Below are 21,729 nucleotides of genomic sequence, written 5' to 3' on the forward strand. Positions count from 1 at the left end.
AAGATCGCTCTCGCTGGGATGGAGCGTGCCTGGTTGGATCGTGGACGATTGATGGCAGAGCTGCAGTGTGGGTAAACTAATATTCTCTCTGGAAAAGCACGTTTCTAACCGTAACAACATCTCTTATTTCCACAGCTTAGAGAACTGCCCGAGATGGGCTACTTGGATCGCTGGTCATATCCCCATCGCTTCCAGAGTGTCTGGACTGGATTTAACTCCCATGTTCCTTCCCACAGCCTGGCTGAGACCAGTGTGGCTCAACACTATGGGCAAGCATGTGCCATTTTCCAAGTAAACTGATCACAGGGCTGTAACAACATGGCCTTTATTAGTGGGTTTTTCCCATTATTAATAAAAAAACCAAACCAAGCCTTGAAACCACCACCCAAGCCCCAAGTCTGAGGTGATGGGGCCAGGGGCAGCAGGCAGCCCCAGTGGCTGCAGTGGGCTCTGAGAGCACAGCAAGCCATGCCCGGCATGGGGCAAGGATGGAGGCAATGCAGGGGACAGCAGGTGATGTGCAGGGAGCTGCAGATGGCATCTATGTCGCCTTCTCGTAGGTGCGGGTGGAGACGACGTTGCCCATGGTGAGAGTCTGGTGGCAGAAACAGTGGCGGGGAGGTTAGTTGTGCTGAGGTGGTGCAGCTCCTAGCTGGCCCTCTGAACCTCTCTGATCTAAACCCATTTCTATTTCCTTACCAGAATTAATTTACCATCCTTCAGCTCCCGGACCAGCGATGTCTCCTTCCCGTCCCACTTCTGCACGTGGATGAGTTTGCCTCCGTCCAGCTTGACCACAGACTGCGGGGAGAGAGCAAGACCCACCATTACCCTCCTCCCTGGGGTTTCTTGATTCTTGGGGACTTTGTCCCTCAGAGGGGACGATGCTGGGCATCCTCGCGCTCGCCCTGGAGCCCCATGGGGCTCAGGGTCAGGCCACTGGTGCCACTGTTGGGGTACCCATCTGGCAGCATCCTGCCTGACTTTGTCAGCCCAGTTCAGCACAGGCTGGATCCTGCCCTGTCTGCTGGCTGGGTCACGGCCTCGGCTGCTCCCCAGTAACCCCACTGTGGGCACTGTCACGGTGACCCTGCCCACCCTGACCTGGGGCTGCATACTGCTCCAGGGCTACTGGGACCTCGTTGCAGCCACTCCCAAGAGTGGCTTTGGTGCCAGAGGGGATCAGAGAGGTAGGGCAGGTATCAGTTCTTTGAACCAAAGCCTCCCCTCATGCCAGAGGGCTCGGCAAGAGTTATTGGAGGGGCTGATCCAGCAAACACGCCTCTGCTCGCTGGGGCTGCTGTTTGCACAGCTGCTGCTGCTGACTCAGCCCCGAGAGCCTGGCTGGCGCCAAGGTTCGGCTGGGCACAGCCACGGGGCAGCGTAGTGCGGGTTGTGCCAGGACAGGCAGTGGCCCCATCCTGCCCCTTGCCTCCTACCTAGCTCCTCAAGAGTAGGGTGCTGCCCTTCAGGTGCCCCCACAGCCCAGGTCCCCACAAAGCTTGGGTGCCCCCCATGGCTTGGGGTGTGTCCCCTAAGAGCTCAGTCTCCCCACAGCTTGGGTGCCCTGCAGCCAGGGTCTCCACACAGCTTGGATCTCCCCATAACTTGGCTCCAGCAGAGCTGGGGTGCCCCACAGCCCTGGACCCCACACATCCCGGGTGCCCTATGACTCAGCACCCCCCACCTGACCCATCTTGAGCAGCCATCCTGGCCTCTGCTGTGTGCCCTGGGCTGCAGGCAGGGGCTCACAGCAGGTTGCACATCTCTGCTACTTTGAACTTAGTTTCTGCCAGCTCTGGTGGGGCTGAGTGGCAGCAGAGCTGCAGGCAGGGACGTGCTGCCCCGTATCTACCCAGTGCTACCGCCTTGCTCATGCTCTCCCTGTTTCAGCCCATCCTTGCTTTGTGCCCAGCCCTTGTGCTTGCCTCTTTGGGGCTGTGAAGGGGGTTTGTGTCCAACAAGCCCCAAGGACCCCCTGAATTGCCACCCGGGCTGGGTGGGGGCACAGGGTGGCCAGCTGCTCCATGCATGGCATGCTTAGTGCATAGGACCAGCAGCTGGGAAACTAGGAAAAACTAGGGGCTGGATCAGTCCTGCAAGGGAAAATGTCTCAGCGGGGTGGGGGAGAGGCCATGAAAGCACCTTTTTTTTTTTTCCTTGTTCTTAAGGGGAGGAACAGCCTGATGTGAGAGATGCTGTCCTCCCCAGGGCCCTCGGGGAGGCATCAGCCCCTAGGGAAGCATTGTCCGGGCAGGATTGCACAGCTACTCCAGCTGCCTGCTGTGTCACACAAGAAAAGAGGGGGTTCAGCAAAGAGCTGTTGTGCCCCTTTCCCCCCCACCCTGGAGTGGGGACAATGCTTGCTGCCACCCCAGCATGTCCCCTCACCTCCTCTTGAGCAACCCCCCGGGCAGGCAGCTGGCATTTGCAAGCCTGGCTGTTGCACAACCTTCTCGTCAGCTCCAAACTGGGCAGCTCCCTGGGGGAAACCCAGCTGCAAAACGGGGTGAAGGTGGGGGGGTGGTGGGGTGGCTGGATGAGACAGGGCTGAGCACCAGCACAACTTGCAAAGAGGTTTTTCCCTTCCATAGGCAAAACCAATGGAGCCCTAGAGCCCAGAGCTGATGGCTGGATCCAGCAGAGCGCACAGATCCTTTCTGGGGGCTCCGATGTGGGGGTTAGGGCTTGGGGGCTCACCTTGACATGCCTGTCATCTGCTGTGGTCTCGTCAAACTCCTCGCCCAGCTTGAAGCTGATCTCCGTACTCTTGAAGGTGCTTTGGGTCTTCACCGTGATCTTGTCACCGTCCACCTCAATGATGGTGGTGGGTTTGGTGAGGCCGGCCATCTGCCGGGTGGCGAAGCCCACACCTGTGGGGTGCAAGGTGTGGGGGGGGGGGGCTGAGGGTGCGTAGAGGGGCAGGATGTGGCTGTCACCCTCTAGTCCCTGCCGGCATCACCCTGGAGTACTTCCTCCCCGTGATGGGGGTGTGTGTGAACCCCAAAACTCCAAAATTGCTCCCCACCCACAGTCCTGGGGAGCCCCATGTGTGCCTATTGTGCTCGGGGGGCTCCGGGGCACAGGTAGAGAAGGGAGTGCCTGGGAGTGCTCAGGGATGGATCCTGCACCAGCACCCACCAGCTCTGGGGCTGGGGGCGGGGCACCGGTGTCACCCCCCTCCCAGATCACTCTGGGATGGGGGTCCTGCCCTGCCCAGGAGCTGCACAGGGGCAGGGCTGGGTGATGGGGGGCTCAGGGAGGGGGTTCAGGCTGGAGGGGTACTGGGCAGCTCCCAGCACCCTCGGGGGGTGTCCCATCCCTCCACCTGCTCCCAAGAGCTGCTCCTGAAGGAGCGGGGGGCAGGGGAAGGATGAGACCCCTTTACCCAGCCCAAGTCCCTGGGCATAGAGGCCCCCATAAAGCACCCCACCCAGGCAGCAGTGACCTCCCCAGTGCCTGCAGACCCCCTGCCAGACCCCCGTGGGCCAGGCAGATTGGTTGACGGGAAATGTAGAAAAAAAAAAGAGGTTCTGTCCTGACTCCCTGCCCCCCCCAGCCTCCCCACTCACCCAGTGCCTTCATGTACTCATCGAAATTGGCCGTATCCACCAGCTTCCAGGTGCCCACGAAAGCGTCAACCATGGCGAGGGGGTGCGGGGGGGACACACAGCCACACGCGCGGATGGGGGGGCCCAGGGGTCCAGCCGGCTCTGAGCGTGGCACTGCACCGCCCAGCTCGCAGCTGCCTGCCGGCCTCGCAGCCGCCTTAAATAATGTCCTCATCACATGATTGGAAAGAGCACAACCGCTCCAGAAATACTCCCCGGCAGCGCTGCCAGCGGCCACCTCGGCCCAGGTCACCCGCCACCCACCACTGGCCACCAGCCTCTGCCGGGCACCCCTGGTCGTGGAGGGTCCGGTCGGGTCAGGGATGGGAGGAGCAGAGTGGGTCAGTTGTGTCATGAGTTGTGTACAGCCTCAGCGCCGGCAGGGCAGGGTGGCCACAGGGCTGCGTGGGGGCTGGAAACTGAGGCAGGGCTGGTGTGTGCCCCCCGGCCCATGGTAGTCCCCAGGAGTGGGGGCAGATGCTGCCTGTGGTCTGTGGGTCATGGCTGGGACATGGGGACGCTGGCAATGGCAGTGTCTTGTGGGGCAATGTGTTCTGGGGACAGGGAGGCTGAGCTGGGGAAACTGAGGCACAGGGAGCAGCACGTGCCAGGGTGGAAGGTCGGGCATCCAGGGGAGTGTGGAGGCATGTGTGACCCCGTCCCTGCTCCGTGTGTGTGTGAGAACATGTGTGACCCCGTCCCTGCTCCGTGTGTGTGTGAGAACACGTGTGACCCCGTCGCTGCTCCGTGTGTGTGTGAGAACACGTGTGACCCCGTCGCTGCTCCGTGTGTGTGTGAGAACATGTGTGACCCCGTCCCTGCTCCGTGTGTGTGTGAGAACATGTGTGACCCCGTCCCTGCTCCGTGTGTGTGTGAGAACACGTGTGACCCCGTCCCTGCTCCGTGTGTGTGTGAGAACATGTGTGACCCCGTCCCTGCTCCGTGTGTGTGTGAGAACATGTGTGACCCCGTCCCTGCTCCGTGTGTGTGTGAGAACACGTGTGACCCCGTCCCTGCTCCGTGTGTGTGTGAGAACACGTGTGACCCCGTCCCTGCTCCGTGTGTGTGTGAGAACACGTGTGACCCCGTCCCTGCTCCGTGTGTGTGTGAGAACACGTGTGACCCCGTCGCTGCTCCGTGTGTGTGTGAGAACATGTGTGACCCCGTCCCTGCTCCGTGTGTGTGTGAGAACATGTGTGACCCTGTCCCTGCTCCGTGTGTGTGTGAGAACACGTGTGACCCTGTCCTTGCTCCGTGTGTGTGTGAGGGGGGGGACACATGTGACCCCACCCCTGCTCCATTTGTGTGTGTGGACACAGGACCCTGTCCCTGCTCCATGTATGTGGGGGGACACACACAGATGTGTGACCCTGTCCCTACCCCATGTGTGTGGGGACACAGCTGTGTTCCCAGTGATGCTCTGTGTGTTGGGGGACACTGGGGACAAGGACAGCAATGGGGCTGCTGGACCTACAGCATGCCCCCTGCCACATGTCCCCTTGCTTTGGGCTCCAGTGGCAGCAGGATCAGGGCCAGTCAACACCCAGTCCCTGCCCAGTGCCCAGGGGGTCACCTGTGGTGGTGAGATTGGTGTCCCTTGGCCCCATCCCAAGGCAGCAGCGTGTCCCAGCTGGGGGGATTGGGTCTCCTCGACCCCTGCAGCTGCAGCGTGTCCCTCTTGTCTTGGGGACATCAGGGTCAAAGTGACCAGGTCTGGAAGGGACCTGGGCACACTTTGTCCCCCTCTCTGGCCCCAAGGTGTCACCTCAGACACCCAAAAATAGCCGGGAGCTCGTGTTCAGCTCCTCCCGTCGGCACTGCCACTGAGCGGCACTCCTTCTCATCGTGTCCCTGGGGGGGACAGGCACCAGACCCCGTGTGATGGGTGTCCTCCAGCCCTAGCCGGGACATCCTGCATGGCTCGGCTACCCAGGGAAAGGTGGGTGATTGATTCTCTGAACAAGTTCCCAGGGAGCCAGACCCCCATGCACACCCGCCCCTACAGCTGCAGGCAGGGGAGGACAAAGATGGCAGGGACTGTGGGACAGTCTCCTTGACCTCCTGGGTGTCAGTGGCCCAAATCCACACAGCCCTGGTCCCCACTCGTGCTCCTACCCTCCCCCAGAGTCAATGGGACCATGAGACGTGGGCATTCACATGTACAGCTGCTCACACACAGCCACCCACCCACAGGAACACCCATATGCATGAACACACATGCACACGGATCCCCACCCACCTGCAGAAGTTCCCGCACTGTGGACACCCACGCTCACCACACACACCAGAGACTCACCATGCACATAAACATACATGCATGGACATCCATGCACATAAACATACATGCACATGGACACATACCCACAGGAGCACCCATGAACACAGCCACGCACCCAAATGCACACTGACACCCATGTGCACAACACCCATGCACATGGATGCACAAAGGTCCCCACACACATGGGTGCTCCATGCGCACAGGCGCCCATGCATGGAGACACCCATGCGCATGCACATACACAGATGCCCACACACATGGATGCCCCCACACATGGATGCCCACGCACACAGATGCCCACGCACACGGATGCCCCTGCACACGGATGCCCACGCACATGGATGCCCACGCACACGGATGCCTACACACATGGATGCCCATGCACATGGATGCCCACACATGGATGCCCACGCACATGGATGCCCACACATATGGATGCCCATGCACACAGATGCCCATGCACACGGATGCCCACGTACATGGATGCCCACGCACACACGGATGCCCATGCACGTGGATGCCCATGCACACGGATGCCCACACACACATGACGCTGTGTCCTGGCCCGTGCTGGCCTCCACAGCAAGGGTTCTTGCCCCAGATCCTGGGGGTGTCTGGGACCACCCTGGGGTGCTGGGGCTGGGTGCTGCTGGACACAGTTGCCCTCCCTGTGGCCCCGCACAGCTCTCCTGCACCCAGTCACCACCCGGGTGGTGGCCAGCATGGACTTGGGCTTTGGGCTTTCTTTGCTGGTCACACAGCGACAGCTATAGGTGACCATCTGGGACGGAGATGGGTCCAGCACAGCATGCAACCACACTGCCTGGCTCCAGCCTCCAGCCAGCAAACCCCAGCCTGGGAAACCAGCCCCTGGCGTGGGCAGGATCCAGGCGATCCCAGTCCTTCCCAGACTCCTGCCTCCCCCAGCCCCTTGGTCCCCATCCCACCAATCAGCAGAAGTGGAGGTTTTGGGGAGCGCGGCCAGAGACTGGGAAAGCCCGGCCCCGTGCGCATCCCCAGAGTGCCCGCAGGACCCAGCTGGCCCCGTTTGCTGCTGCTTCTCCCTCTCGGGTTTCCCCAGGACACGGCAGGGGGGGATCCCAGGGCAGGAGGGGAGCAGCCGTGCGGACCCATGGGTAGCTCTGGCATGGGGATAGCACAAGGCTGGGGATGCTTAAAACAGCAGCACCCTGTCCCCAGGAGCTGAGACCCCACACCCCCGGGACAGGGACCATCCTGGGGTGCTCCCCTTCTTGGTGGGAACACACAGCAAGGTGCTGGCTGCTGGTGGGGGGCTTTGCTTAAGGGCTGGGGGAGGTGTTGGAGTTGTGTCATGCTTCCCCCTCATCTTGAACAAAGCTCCTGCATCACCTAGGAAGAAAGGCCAGGAGACGGAGGTGGTACCCAAAACATCACAGTGAACACCACACTCAGCTAGAAACACCCGCGGGCTGCTCCTGCGACAAGGAGAATCCCCCCGCCCCCCGCCCCCCGTGGTGAACCCCCTGTGCTTGGCTCTGCCAAATGACCCAGAAGAAAAATATTCCTCCACGCCAGGAAGGCAAAAAAAATTCCTCTCCCCCCCCCGGGGTCCTTGCCCAGGGCGTGGGTGGGAATGGCCCCTCTGTCATGGCAGGTCCCCACCATGTGCTGCTCCCCCCATGGCGGGGGGGTGACGCTCAACAGTCTCGCCGCGGTAGCACCCAGAAAAACCCAGCAGCCTCTGGCCGTGCCAGGAAAGCGGAGCGGATGCTCCATGGCCTCTTTCCTCTGCTGGTCAGCAATGTCCGCCCCGGGGAGTGGGGTTAGGACGTGTCCTTCAGCTCAGGACTGGTGGCCTGTGGAGGGGGCATCTCTGCCGAGGGCGACTGCATCTCCTGGGCACTGCCTGTGAGGAGAGACAAGGGGATGAGCAACCCCAGTTCCTGCCCGCCCTGCATCATCCTTCATCTTCCTCATCGCCTACCTGCGTTCAGGGACATCTCAGCCAGCTTGAGGGGGAGGTCGGAGGGGCTGACGCCGGCCGGTGAGCCCAGGATGTCGGGCAAGGCATTGCGCCGGCCTGTTCTCCCAGAGGATGCGAAGTCCAGCACAGGTTCCACCTCGGTCATGCTAACCCTGGGGAGACACGGTCCCCTTCTGTCAGCCCCTCTGGGCATGGAGGGCAAAGGGGACCTGGTCCAGGCAGGATGCTCTAGTTCCAGGCAGGCAGCATCCCCTGCCTGCAGCTGCCCAGGGCTCAGCCCTCTACAACTCCCTCTGCCCACCCTGACTGCAGGCTCTCCAGGAGCCAAGGCAGGGGTTACCCTGCCTGTGGAACCCCCCCCCACCCCTAGGGCTGGCACCTTTGGGTGCTGTGATCCTCACATGGTCACTGCATCGTGGAAGAAGAGGGGGTCCCATCCCAGGCAGCCTTACCGGGCACCCTCCAGCCTGGCCTGGCGCTGCGTCTTGCCTGTGCCCAGGGTCCTGCTCCACTCCCTGGCCTGGCAGTTCCCACTCCCGATGTCGCTCAGCCAGGGAGGGACCCCACAGAGTATGGGGACTCCTGGCTGGGACCCCTCTGGCTCCAATCTGGGGGGAGGCAGAGCAGGGGGTCAGCAATGGGGCTGGTGCCAAAGGGGTGTGGGGGAGGGAGCTGGGAGCAAGCCCGGGGGTGGGAGAGGCTGTATCCCCATACAGGGCACCCATAGCACCCAGCACCCTCCTCCCGGGGGGGCCACACCGAGCTGGGCTGTGAAAGGCAGGGACCCCTCATCCCTGGTGGGCAGGCAGGAAGAGGGGATGGCAGCAAAGGATGGCTGGACAGCAGGGATAGGGACATGGAGGTGGGACAGCAAGGGAGGCTGAGAGGGCACAGCGGGACCAGCTGCAGTGCCAGGGGGCAAGGGCACATCGTCCCCAACCTGGGGACCCCACTATGTCCCTTGGAAAGCAGCACTTGCTGACCTAGAGCAGGCGGCAGCAATGCTGGCATCTCTGTGGATGGGTGGGAGGCTCTCCCGGGAAGCCCCCAACACCATGCAGATCCCACCGGCATGGAGCCGGCCCCAGCACGTGCCACTGCCAGCACCTTACCGGGATGTTTGCTTGGTGCTGGTAAATAATTTGGACTTTCGCAGAAGGGTTTTGTGGCTGCAGGCAGGGGGTGGCACAGGACCTGGCAGGGACAGGGTGGCCTCCAGCCTCCCCAAACAATCATGGGGTGCAGGAACCCCCAAGCCATCACCCCAGGAGCCCCATCCCCTCCAGGCCGGACACTGGTGGCAATGCTGGGACTGGTGTCCCCAAGCTGGTGTCAGCGAGAGCTTGTCCTGCTGGGGGGGCATGAACTCACCAGTGTCCGCCTGGGAATCACTCTCAGCAGAGGACGAGCCAAGGTCCCTGAGTCCTTGGGTACAGGCACCGTGCCGAGCAGGACAAGTCACCCTGGCTGCGTGCGATGAGGAGAAATGAATGATTAACCCAGGAGATGATTAGTCACAGGGCAGCTGCCCCACATGGGGCAGGACCCAGGACCTTCTCAGGTGGGGAAACTGAGGCACGGAATGAGGCTTGGGTGTGTGATGGGGACAGGGCTGGTGGCCCTGTGAGCGGTGGCAGTGCCATGGCAATGGCACAGTGGAGGTGTGATGCTCTATGCACCATCTGTGGCACTCTGGACCTGCATGCATTTGTGTGTGCATTGGCACATGTATGTGCATGCTTGCACGCATCACCTCTGGCCAGGCTGTTGTCTGTGAGTGCACACATACATGCAGCTGGAGCTGAGCCCCAGAGCGTGCATGCATGGTGCTCTCTGGTACACATGTCCATGAATGGTGTCCCATAGCACATGTATGTGCACGCTTTGCATCCCTTGGCACATGTATGTACATACATGGTGCATTGTAGCACATGTGTGTGCATGCACGGCACCCCTGACATACATGTGCATGCTGTGTGTGCTGTATGCTATGTCAGTGTGAGGGCTTTTGCCAGCTTCCATTGATGCCAGAGCCGTGTCATCTCCTGGTCACAGAGTTTCTCATCACACATCACACGTTCGAGTTCACGTCCCTCATCTGGCACCGAGCATGCCACAGCACCTCCTGCTCGCCCAGTGGGAGCCTTTGGCCCAGCAGCTGCTGAGCCCTGGCACCAGGACATGGGCGGGCAGCGGGCAGCATCCGTGTCAGTGCTGGAGCACCCACCGTGTTCCCCTGGCAACCCGTTGGGAGCCGGGGTCGGGGTGAGCTGGGGCTCACACACCAGGTATGTGTGATGGTGTGAGCATGACAGCATGCACAAGCACACACATGCACACATGTGTGTACATGTATGTTCACACACACATGCATAAAGTCATGCATGCAGGCGTGCATGCACAGCAGCATATGCACATGAATGCACACGTGCTCACACACTGCGCGCGCACACACACACACACAGACTGACTCTTTGCACATCCCAGCAAGGCAGGAGACCTGCAGGGCTGCATCAAAGCTGCCTTCCTGGCAGCCCCAGCCGCTCCTGCTGGCTCAGGCACTGGAGAACCAGGCAATAAACAAACTTCAAGACCAGGCTGGATCCTGCCCATCTTCCTGCAGCTAAACACCCCCAGTGACGCTGGTGACTGGGTGCCTGGGACATGAGCAGAGGTTACATGCGGTACACTCACCCAGCACACCAAAAAGCCACACGGAGAGATCAGGACTTTAATGCTGGTACAGACAGAAGAGCTGCGTGGTCCCTGGAGGGGACAGAAACCCCTGGTGGGGGTGAGCACTCCTGGGATGCAGCATCACTGTCAGGGGGAACCCATGGGGCTGTCCCCCTGCATCCCTGGGCTCCCTTGGGAACAAGGTCCAAGGTGCTAATGCTGGCCCCATGCCGAACGCTGCCACATCCTGCCAGTCCCACAGGCAGCAAATCCAACCCAGCGCTGGGCAAATAACATTGCATAAACCTCCTGCCTCTGCTTGGTGATTTCCCCCTCTAGGCAGGGACTGTTTCTGGGAGGCTTATCATGGTCTCAACTTTAAAAAGCTCCTGGAGTCACATGGAAGGTCCTTGGGGCCATGGGCTCCTGCTTTAATGCCCCTAATGGGATATAGAAGGATAGGGCAGAAATAAACCTTAATCCGTCCTGGAGATGGGCTGGGGTGGAAGATACTGGAAAAAGGTGGAGGGAGGACAGGACACAGGCCAGTAATCAAGCCAGCCTCCACTGTAGCAAAAGCTGTCTCTTGCACAGAAGCCACTGGGGCACAAGAAAATGTCCTACAAGGCCGTATCCAGGCTGGATTGCCCCCAGACCTCAGGTATCTTCATGCAACACAACTTCTCCCCAACACAAGGGCTCCATCCCCATGGTGCCACTGCACCCTGACACTCTCATGCCACACGTGTGAGAACCATGGGCATGTGCTCAGCTGCTTGGTTTGGACTGGTGATGCTCAGCAACAACATTTAGCTGCAGCGACAACCGATTAAAGCACAAGAGGGGAAGGTGTTGGTCTGGCTGAAGGCCAGTGGGTGAGATGCAAAGTGATCACAAGATGATAGTGCAGAGAAGCAAGGTCTTGCCATCCCACTGCGGCCGGAATGTGCTGCTCCCCATCACGCGCTGCTGCAGATCCTCACCCCATACCCAGTGTCCAGGCTGCCTGGGCAGGATTACATTTTGCCTTTGGCATCCAAGCTCCTTGCGGGATGAACTGCTGCATGAAACATCTCCTGAGCCCTAATTCAGGTGCTGCCCCACTGCTCATCTTTATAGTGTTTGAAGCCTGGAGCAGCCTGGGGAGCTCCTGTGTCTGTGAGTAGCAGGGGAAAGGGCTCCTGCCCCAGCTGCTGCTCCCTGTTTGCCTGCTTTTTGCTCCAAACCTACACATCCAAGTCCAAAAAAGCCCAAATGCACGGCTTGTGTTGGAGATGCTACAGCTGGACATCTCTGCTGAGACCCAGAGCATCAGCCCTGGGAAGGCGAGTGTTTTGGGGTGAGAAGCATCCAACCCCCTCTTCCTCTTCCCCCTCTTCCTCCTCCTCTACCAGCCTTGGGCCGGGGAACTGCAGGTTGGACCCAGCCAAGGGACTGACCTGTGTGGGAAACAGCCACCGCCTTCCCTACCACCAGGCATAGGGTGACACCAGGCACAGGCAGTGACAGGCATTGCACGCCATGGCCACCCCATGCCAGACATGGGCTTTGCCATCAGTGGGGGGAAACCAGCCAAAGGCGTTAGGAGCTCAGTCCCTTCCATGGGGGTTGGGGTAGGATGGGCAGCAGGGTTTGGTGGTGGAGGTCTTCCCCGCAGTGTGGTGTCATTCCTGCACAAGGGTTTGCTCTAATTTCACATTTCCCTGAATATAAAAACCTTGGAGGAAGGAAGGAAGAGCTGAATGGGCAGAGGAAGGCGTGAAACACCCTGGGGATGAAGTAGCCAGAGACCAAGTTCAGGGTCAGACGCCTCCACGGGCAGCACGTCCATGGATCCTCCCCAGCAATTGAGGCAGGGATGTCTCCTCTAACACAGCCACTGGAGGTGCTGGGGGTGGAGGGATCAGACCACACTCACGAAGTCACCTGAAGCAGCATCTGTGGCTGCTGCCGGAGCCAGCAGCTGGAGCTCAGGGACCACGGGACACCTTGCAGTCAGCACCATGACCACACAACACTGGACAGCTTTGCCAAACGCCTTCTCCCTCCCAGGGCACATGAACCAGACGCTTAGGACTGGGGAGATGTTACAGCAATGGCTGTAAAGTTTTCTTAAGGATTAATTTAATGACAGGCATCTTCTTCAGCATCTAAGGGACTGAAGGGTCATTAGCTCATCTGGAAGTGGGGGTTTGGGCCATTTAATATTCTTGGCTTTCTTTATAAGAGGGTTCTTCATGCTTGTTTAATTCATGTTACAGGGTCTGTGCTGTGCCCTTCCAAGAACAAGTGGGAAGTGCTGCAGCCCAGTGTGAACCCTTCAAAAATTCACTGGCAAACCCATGATGGTGATGTTATTAAGAGATGATAAACAATGGGAAGGATTTAGTGAGGCGTAACTGTAATGTTGAATTAAATGAGCATTGCAAGCCAGGATAGCTGCCCAGATCAGAAGGGAATGAGAGCATCATCCAGGAAAATCAGCAATGAGTCCACACAGGAGGAAAATCCAACGGGGCTGATCTAACCAGAGACGGACAGCCACCAGACAGACCAAGTAGCCCCTGGAGTCTGGAACACCAGATGGCGATAATTAAACACAGGATAAAATCTGGAGAGCTGAGAGATCTCCCACGGAGGCAGCAGGTTTGGTCCCGCTGGTTTCATCTCGAGGGATGTGGTTGCAGGCAGCAGCGTTCCTGCCCGATGTAGCGGCAGCGCTGATGGTGCCAGAACCCAGGAAACGCTGAGCAGGCACCTGCTGCCACGTAGAAATTGGGTTTTGTCAGCTGCCAGCAGCCCATAAACTGCTCCCAGGATCTAGGCAAGAGGGAAGGATGGGAATAAATACTGTCCCAAACTCACTGTCTCCAGGGCAGGGAGGGAAAGGCCCCAGGAATGTTGGCTGGTGCAGGGGTATTTAACCTGGAGATGCAGAACTACATGAAAAACAGGTTTTGCTTCAAGCACAGAGCACAAGGAAGTTCTAGCCGAAGCTAGAGATGATGATCCTTCCTGGAAGCAGGTGTGATGCGGCTGCCAGCACTGGCCCATGGGGGGATGCTGGCACTCTGCAGCCTACCCTTGACAGCAAAACCGACCATGGACTGGCACTTCTGTCCCTAAATCACCAGGATTCTGGGTGGGCTGGGAAGGTGCCTGGGCCAGCCTGGGGGCTGCCTGGCACCTTTTGAGTAGCGGTGTCACAGTCCAGAGGAAAGCAGGGATCCACGTGAACCTCTGCCAAGATGCTTGGAGCATCATCAAGGTCTCATACTACTTTTCCCCTCATTTTTCCCTGGCTCCTCCTCATCATGTGGCCTCAGCTCCTTCTTAAAGCTCTGAGGAATCATTCCAGCAGGTTTTCATAGATGAGGTTACACAGGCAGCTCCCCAGATCTCTGGCCCAGCCTGAGAAGGTCCAGCACATCACAGTGCCCGCAGAGGTGGCCCCTCCATTTGATGCACTTTCCAGCAAACTGTTGCCTGAAAGGCATCCAACATGAGGGCTCCCACTGCCTCTCCTCGGTGCTGAGCAGCAGATCTTTCTCGTTAGACTAATGTACTTACAGCAGTAATTCTTGTTACCCTCTAAGCCCTTCCCATTGTGTCCTGCTTTGCACTTTGACCTTCTTCCCTGCTCCTACTCTGGCGCATCCATCCTCACAGCATGGCTGGCTTTCCCTCTTCTCTGCAATTCCCACTTTTCTTGAATTGCCTCATCCATTGGTCTGGGGCATGCTGAAGTGTCTCTTCCTCCCTTCCATCACCTTGACATCCCCCTCATCATCCTCACATCCCTCTTCTGCCTTTCCCCTGCTCCGTCTCTGGTCCCCATCAGTGCCCTGCAGGTGGGCAGGACCAGGTCTAGGCTCCGTTCCACCCCGGCTCATACCACAATTCTGAATTATTCCACCCAAACCTCTCCCTGGGTTAAAAGGATGCTTTTGAAGATCATCCTTCACTCTCTCACTTTTGAAGACCATCCATTCTCCCTCTGTTTCCTTCTTGCATGCTTTAGGGCTGACTTATTTTTTTAGGATTTTTTTCTCCAGTTGTAGGGCTTAGAAATTTCTTTTTCACACTGAAATGTGTCCTAGCTAACGCCAGCCTAGACTGAGCATAAACACTTCCCTTCACTGGCTCTGCAGCAGGGCTTATCCAGGCTCATTGGATAGTGGTAGCTAAATTCCTGTTCAAGGCAAAGAGAATGAAGGACTCCAAAACAGGACACTGACAATCTTCATTCCTTGTAATTCCTGGATGCCAACAGGGAGATGAGCACAAGAGGTGTTTTTTGCTGCTGGCATCCATAGGATGGAATCAGTGGGAGAAACGAAAGGTGTGTTATTGCTTTATCAGTCCTGGTCTCATTGCACTTGGGGATGATGGCAGAGTTCAGCTCTGTTTAATACCCTCACGAAAGCCAGGAAAAAAAATAAAATCCAACCTGAGTCTCTCCAGACAGGATTTCAGGCTATTTGTATAAACTGTCACTTTGGTTTATAATGCTGCAAATGCAAATCAGAGCAAGTCCTGCTCCAGGGTAAGAGTGAAACCAGCTCATGCGCTCGCTGACATCCCAACCCAAAGTTTCTCCAAGCATCTGCAGGGCAAACCAAGTGCTACCAACCCAAATCTGGGTGCCTGCAGACCTTGAGGTGCTCACCTCCATGTCCCACATCATGGCTTGGCTTTCCCAAAGGGTAGTGAGCACAGAGAAAATCTCATTTTGATCCTGCAGACCTGGATTGGGCCAGGAAAATGTGCTCCAGAGGACTCAGTGGTTTAATCCCAACACAGCTCTGCCCAGCACAGCATCTCCTACAAGTCAATACATAGATAAAATTAAGGCATCTTCTCCCATGGGAGCAGCACATGGGTTATCCTGGGGGAAGATGCTGAAAGCATGAAGGAAACCTGAAAATGTGATGCCCTCTGGACCATCCTAATTTCATTCCTGGACAACCCTGAGTTGCTCTTATAAAAGAGCAAAGCACTGAAACCTCAGCCGGCAGAGGCATGAGGACATGGGCTGGCAGCACAGCATGGTTGCTGGGCTTTGCTGAGGACTTACCCTGCACCTAAAAGCTCCCAAGATCTCAGCGCCGGAGGGAGGGGATGGATAACCAGCTGCGCTGGCTGTGGGGCATGTATTGGGACCTGCTCACATGGAGACGGAATAACCGTATCCCAGGTCCTCTTCTCCATCCTCTTGGAGCCTGGGGCTCCCAGCCCAGTGCACATCACTGCTTCCCACCCCACCTCATCTCCCCTAGGTTCCCAATTCTTCCCTGGGAAACGTAGAGAGGAAAATTTTTCCTTTGCTTTGTGCTAATAACAAGCACCTCCAGCTTTTACCATCATATAGAGCACGGCTTCTGTTCCCCAGCAGTTGGGGTGTGTGAGGTCCTTGTGCAAAGATGCAGGCAGGACTTGGGGAAAGCTGCTGCCAGCAGAGATAGAGCTGCTTTGCAATATGGCATCCCCAAGAAAGGAACAAGCAGCTCCCTTGCTAGGGTCTGGCACCCAGGCTGAGCAAAATACTGTAGTGGAAGCAGCTCTGGGACAGCAGAAAGGTCTCCCCCGCACCCTGCAGCCACCGCTGGCCCTGCCAGCTTGCCTGCTCATCAGCACTAGGAAAACAAAAAGCACCCAACAAATCACCAGCAATATTCCAGTCGTGGCTATTTACTGTGGGAACATGGCAAATCCTCAGTGCCAGCGGTGTTGGCAGTTCCTGGCTTCCCAGTGATGGGGGAGGTGACAGCTACGTGACCCAGCTCAGCACCACCACGCAGGAAGACACATCCAGCAAGAGCACAGCAATGAGCAAGACCCTCACCTGCACATCAATTTGGGTGCAGATCCATCAGACGACAGCTCCCCTGCCCAAACATGAGCATCCTGGGCCATAGGCTTGTGCTCCCCTGCCCACACCTCCCAGATGGGAGATGTTGTCCTGCATCCCAGGGAGGGATGCAGGCAGGGATCCCACTGCGTCCCAGGGAGGGATGCAGGCTGCTCTAGCCAGATGTTTGTCAGCCTGTGGGCTGTGACGTCTCCCAGGGCTTGTGAGCATCCCTGCCTACACCCCCCCTCAGTTAATTACCTTTAATTGCTGGTGTGGTGGGAGGAGAACAGGAATTTCCCCTGGGAGGTCTGGGTGCCCATCAAGGACCCTGCAAAAGTGCTGGTGTTGTGCAGGAGGGCTGAGCTCGTCTCCCCCACACCCCTCTCCCCATGGGTCTGCTCTCAGTCCCATTGCCTGCATTTGGGTCCTTTTTGAGTCCCAGAGGGAAAATTCAACAGCCCCTTTCACATGAGGGTGATGGAAACCCACTCACAGCCCCCACAGAGAGGGACCTAGCATTGCTGGTAAATCGGCGCTTGCTCTCGTAGCCAAGGGAGGTAAACAGGAGCTTCCCCTTCCACACATCTCAGTTGCAAAGCAGGTGATCTAATGGGAGGTAATTACAATGATTGAGCCCTGGGTAATACAGCTCGCACCATAACCTTTAGTTAGCTGCTCCGACGATGGCACAAACTATAATTTTGCATAATAAACATGTCACCCACATCGAAATAAGTTTCATTCTTTAGCAGTTTCAGGCTCCCTCCTCCCCAAATAGCTTTTCTTCAGCTGCTCCAGCCTCAGCATCCTGGGTGGGAGCTAACAGACCTGATCTGAGATGCTGCGGATGGAGACATCCTCGATTCTGCTGGCTGTGGGTGTGCAGCGTGTGGGTGGCACAGGGATTTGTGCCAGGGGAAACCCAAGGAGGCATGAGGATGCTGTGACACGGGCCATGGGCTGCCTGGGGCAGGGGCTGGGAGATCTGTGGGGACACAGGGTGCCAGCTGGGTGCCACCAAGGGCATGCTGGGCTGTGCCTTGCCAGGAGTGCCACAGGCTGGGTGACACGCCAGGCATTTCTGAAACGCAGCCGGATGGCCCCGGGCTCGACCACGCACCAGCGAGCCACTTCTCCCAGCACAAGGTCCCTTTTCTCCATCTGCCACTGCCTGGCACCAGGAGAGGACTGAGAGGGCAGCAGGGTGCCCCGAGAAAGCAGCACTGAATTCAGAGGAGGCTCTCCAGCTCCGCCAAAGCAGCAGGACACATTTTTTTTTAAAAAATGTGGTGGGACACATGCAGGCACCCAGATAATTAATTTTGGGGAGCAGAGCCAGCTGATGCTTCCCAGGCCACGTGCTGCAGCTGGTACCTCCGGCTCCCTGGGGAGCCCCCAGCATGTGCTTCTCCCCAGGTCCCTGGCAGCCAGCAGATTTCCTCCTTCCCATTGCAACTCATCCAAGAAAGGAGGTGGAAATCTTCCAGGGTGTCCTGCTCCTCAGACAGCATCCCCTCGTGAGGGACTGAGGGGCCTTTCTCATGGCAAGGCATTGCATGGAGGTGATCCAGATGTTTTCCCCCATCCCTGCACAGATGCCAGGAGCATCATTTGGATTCTCCAATGCGGTGGCTGTCACAGCACCTTCCCCACCACCCAGTGACACACTCCTGGCCCCTGGGGAGCTGGCAGGGAAGGGACTGAAAGCCAAGGAGGGAAGAAATCTGTGCAGGCACCCTGGGATCAGAGGTACAGCTTGAAATCCCTAGCCCTGATGGAGCAGAGCCGGATCCACCGCCCCCGAGCTGAGCTAGGCGCTGGAACCGCCTGCCTGAGAAGCCAAGGTCGGAACAGGGCTGTGGCCCCATCCCCATCCTTCATGGTGGCATGTCCCCACAAGGAACCCGAGCATCCCATCCTGCCAGCGAGCAGGGGGCCAGGACTGGGTGTCTGAGCTTTGCCAGGTGAACTGGGAGCTGAATGCCAAGGCTTCGCCCAAGGGTGGCTGCAACCACAGCCACTGACAGCCTCCCGCTGAGCATCCCCAGCTCCCGGACACCTCCTCCGCCTCCCCCTCTGCCTCCCTGCATCCCAGCTGGGGAAGAAATTTTGTGACTTCCCCAGTTTAAAAAAGTGAGGAGAACCTGGCTCTGCCACCACCCTTCCCCCTCCAAAACCTCCTGGTTTTTTGGGGGAGATGCTGCAAAGCAGATAAAGGGTGGAGACAGTGGTAGGGCCATTTCACCCGGTGTTGTATCTCCCACCTCTCCTGCCCAGCCATGATGAGGGAGGACATTCCAAGAGGAGTCCAGGCAGCCCTCTGCGACAGCAAGGGTTCAGGCATCCTTTGGTGGACAGCCCCAAGGTCATAGTCTGTGAGTATTTAGGGTGAGCACAGGACACCCAGCCTCTACCACCTCCTCGGTGGCACTGCCACACAGCCAGGGGACACGAGCCAGCTCCAGGGACCAAAGGGACCAGATCCAAGCATCTGCAGGGGCAACCTGCCAAAATAACGTCCCTGGGGAAGCCCTTTCCTCCCAAGAGGATGCCACCTGGGAGGAGGCACAAGATGAGCATGTCCTCTGCATGAAGCAGTGCTCAGCCCTGTGCTGGCTCTCCCTGGGCTCTTGCTGCCTGGGACCCCTGCAGCTCCCTGGGCCTGAAATCATCTGGGAAGCTCTAATGCAGGAAGCTGAGGGCTGGAGCTGGGGTGTCGGGAGGGCTGGGGTAGCCAAGATGAGGATGGTGCAGGGTGGAAGGTTGGAGGAGGCAGTGATGACCACAGGACCTGATAGGGAGGAGGCGGCAGGGGGTGAAAGACCAAGGGTGGGTCCCAGGCTGGGACAGAGGAGCGGCCACGGGGATTGATCTGAAGTGCCCACCCTGAGATGGATGAGCTTTGCTCAGCGCCTGACCACTGCTCACCCAATCCCCCCTGAGCCCCCAGCCCCTGGTGGGGTGGACAGGAATCCCCCTCAAGCCTTCGAGAGACACCCCACCACCCTGCTCAGCACCGCAGCCTGCTGCAAAGTTTCATACCCCCAAACCCATCTGCCCGCCGAGGCCACTATCATCTCCTGCGCCTCCTACCTCTTCACCCTCCCTTCGCTCTGATGCGCTGCCATGGAGGTGCCCCAGGTGGGCACCCGCTTCCCCGGGTGGGCACCCAGCCTGGACCCCAGCACCCACGAGCACAGGGCATCCACTGCCGCGGCCCAGGGCCTCAGGGCAACCATGGCACCAGCACCCGCCACCCATCAGCGGCTCACCTGGGCTCTGCTGGGGCTGGTGCCAGCAGCGATACCGATACTGGTGCCGGCGGTGCTGCTGCCGGTGTCGGCGCTGCTGCCGATGCCGGTGTTGGTGCCGGCGTTGATGCTGATGTTGGTGTCCGTGTCGATGCTGATGCCGGTGCCGCTGCCGCCGCCGGTGCCGCTGCCGCCGCCGGTGCCGCTGCCAGCCGGTGCCCGGAAGAAGGATGCTCCGCGCCGGGCAGGAGCCCCGGGGACGCCGCCAGCTCGCAGGCAGCCCCTGGGGCACCCGGGGCCGAGCCGCCGCCGCCGCCCGCCGCCGCCGCTCCCCGCAGCTCCCCCCGCCCGGCCCCCTCCGCCGCCGCCGCGCCGCCCCGCCCGCCGCCTCCTCCCGCCGCCGGGCCCTGCTGGGGGCTGCCGGGGCCGCCCCCCCATTCCCGCCGCTTGCCCGCCGGGCACCGGCGCCCCCCGCCGACCTCCCCCCACCTCGGGGGCTGCGTGCCCTGTGCCCCCCCGCGTTGAGACACCGCGAGGGGCTGTGACACCCCCACCCAGGGGCGCAGCGCTCCCCGTAAGGCTCCACGTGACAGCGCGCTGCCATGCGCCGGCAGGACCCACCAGCCCGGGCAGGGGGCTTGTAGCCCGGCCTGGCCAGCGGCTCCACGTGGAAAAAAAGTGCAAAACACTCAATTTCTTCTGAATTAGGGTCCCTGGGAAGGAGCCTCATGGCCCCTGAAGGGGGTGAGGAGGGAGGGGCACTCTCCCGCCAGGACAGCTTGTCCCCAAGCCCACACTGTCCCTGTGCATTTATTTCAGCCAAAAACAGTTGCTCGTGGTGCCTGGGGGGCAGGTGCAGGGACGGGGCTAGGAGACCCTGGATCCAGCTGCTAAATCCACCTGATCATGTCACAGCCACAGGCTCTGCCCAGCACAAGGGTTGTGCTCCCTGCAGAAGGACACTGGGCAGAGCTGGGCGTGGAGCGGGTGCTACCATCGCAGCCGCCCAGGCTGCTCCAGGCCTGACACCAGCATTACCTCAAGGGGGGACATGGCCAACACTGAGGATCTGCGATGAGGGTTCCTAACCCGCACCCCTGAGCTGGATCAGAACAGTGAGGGAGGGGAGAGGCAGAGACGAACAGAGCTGCCCTGAGCATCGATTAAAAGCAACTTAAATTTGCACTCAGGAACAGTAGCCCAACTCCTCAGGCTGCCACCAGCGCTCCTGCCTGTGACCGCAATTGTGAAAGAGTGTGGTTTTGGTGAAAGGCTCCAAAATGTCCCCTCCTGGCTCTCAGTATTCCCAGGGCTGCTCTCAGGAGACAGAGTCCCTGCTCCTCTGGCCCTGTGCTGGGATGCTGTTCCCAGCAGGAGCGGGGCTGGGGGCACATTCCTGGCTCTGGCCAACCTCCTTTCCCTGCTGGTGATGGTGAGTGGTGACGCTCAGCACCCAGAGCAAGGTCTCCATCCTGTCCCTTCCCTGGGGAGCTCAGCACCACCTAGGGCTCTGGGCCACAGGGAGAAGCTGGCAGCTGTGCCAGCCCCAGCGGAGGTTGCTGCCCCGGGAAGGGTGATGCACCAAGCAGCAAGGCAAATTGGACGTGCCTCGCTGTGCCTGGCCGTGGAGGGATGAGAGCCACTGGACCTGGATGCTCTCAGCCCAGTGCTTGCCCCCAGTATCCCAGTTCCCCCAGTAGCTTGGGGGGGCTGAAGCCACTTGGCCCTGCCAGCCAGCGGGAGGGACATTTATCCTGCCTGCTTGCTCACACGTGGTGACGAGCAACTGGCAGCTCCTGTGCGGCCTGTGGGGAGGGCAGCCTTGGCCAGCTGCTATTTTTAGCTCCTCACACTCCGTTTTCTCCTTGACTGTCTCCTCTCTGGAGCAGTCTCAGGCTGAGCATCGGTGATGTTTATCTTGCCTGGCACCTGATCGAATGTGACACTGGCTGTCGAGGGTGAGGGCTCCAGGAAACATATGGGAGCAAGGGGGGAGATGTTGGGGGGGGCGGGGAGGGAGAGAAAGGAAGCCCTGGGTGGTTGGGGAGGGTCCTGCTGGAGCACCCTGGGGTGGGTCTCCCCTTCCTCCAGCT

At 59.2% G+C, this 21,729-nt stretch overlaps 2 protein-coding genes across 5 annotated transcripts; both read right to left on the minus strand.

Moving 5' to 3' along the window:
- Positions 1 to 309: 309 nt before the first annotated feature.
- FABP3 (fatty acid binding protein 3) lies at positions 310 to 4,364 on the minus strand. The gene is made up of 4 exons (XM_040588217.1): positions 3,573 to 4,364; positions 2,701 to 2,873; positions 700 to 801; positions 310 to 595 (listed from the first exon to the last, which is right to left on the minus strand). Exons 1-4 carry the CDS (start codon positions 3,964 to 3,966, stop codon positions 542 to 544), a joined length of 723 nt encoding a protein of 240 aa, XP_040444151.1. The 5' UTR covers positions 3,967 to 4,364; the 3' UTR covers positions 310 to 541.
- A 3,037-nt stretch (positions 4,365 to 7,401) lies between these two features.
- On the minus strand, positions 7,402 to 19,979 carry LOC121085500 (cAMP-dependent protein kinase inhibitor alpha-like). Of its 4 annotated transcripts, XM_040588218.1 has the most exons (5): positions 19,658 to 19,771; positions 9,227 to 9,322; positions 8,308 to 8,463; positions 7,856 to 8,007; positions 7,402 to 7,777 (listed from the first exon to the last, which is right to left on the minus strand). In XM_040588218.1, the coding sequence occupies exons 4-5, from the start codon at positions 7,998 to 8,000 to the stop codon at positions 7,695 to 7,697; spliced, it is 228 nt and encodes a 75-aa protein (XP_040444152.1). In that variant the 5' UTR covers positions 8,001 to 8,007; positions 8,308 to 8,463; positions 9,227 to 9,322; positions 19,658 to 19,771; the 3' UTR covers positions 7,402 to 7,694. The 4 variants fall into 4 exon arrangements, with proteins under 4 accessions (XP_040444152.1, XP_040444155.1, XP_040444153.1 ...); XM_040588221.1 differs by lacking the exon at positions 9,227 to 9,322 and having other exon boundaries at positions 19,658 to 19,979; XM_040588219.1 differs by lacking the exons at positions 8,308 to 8,463; positions 9,227 to 9,322 and having other exon boundaries at positions 19,658 to 19,765.
- Between the last annotated feature and the right edge of the window lie 1,750 nt (positions 19,980 to 21,729).

This window comes from Falco naumanni, chromosome 3, assembly GCF_017639655.2.
Source record: "Falco naumanni isolate bFalNau1 chromosome 3, bFalNau1.pat, whole genome shotgun sequence".
In the NCBI taxonomy this organism is placed as follows: domain Eukaryota; kingdom Metazoa; phylum Chordata; class Aves; order Falconiformes; family Falconidae; genus Falco; species Falco naumanni.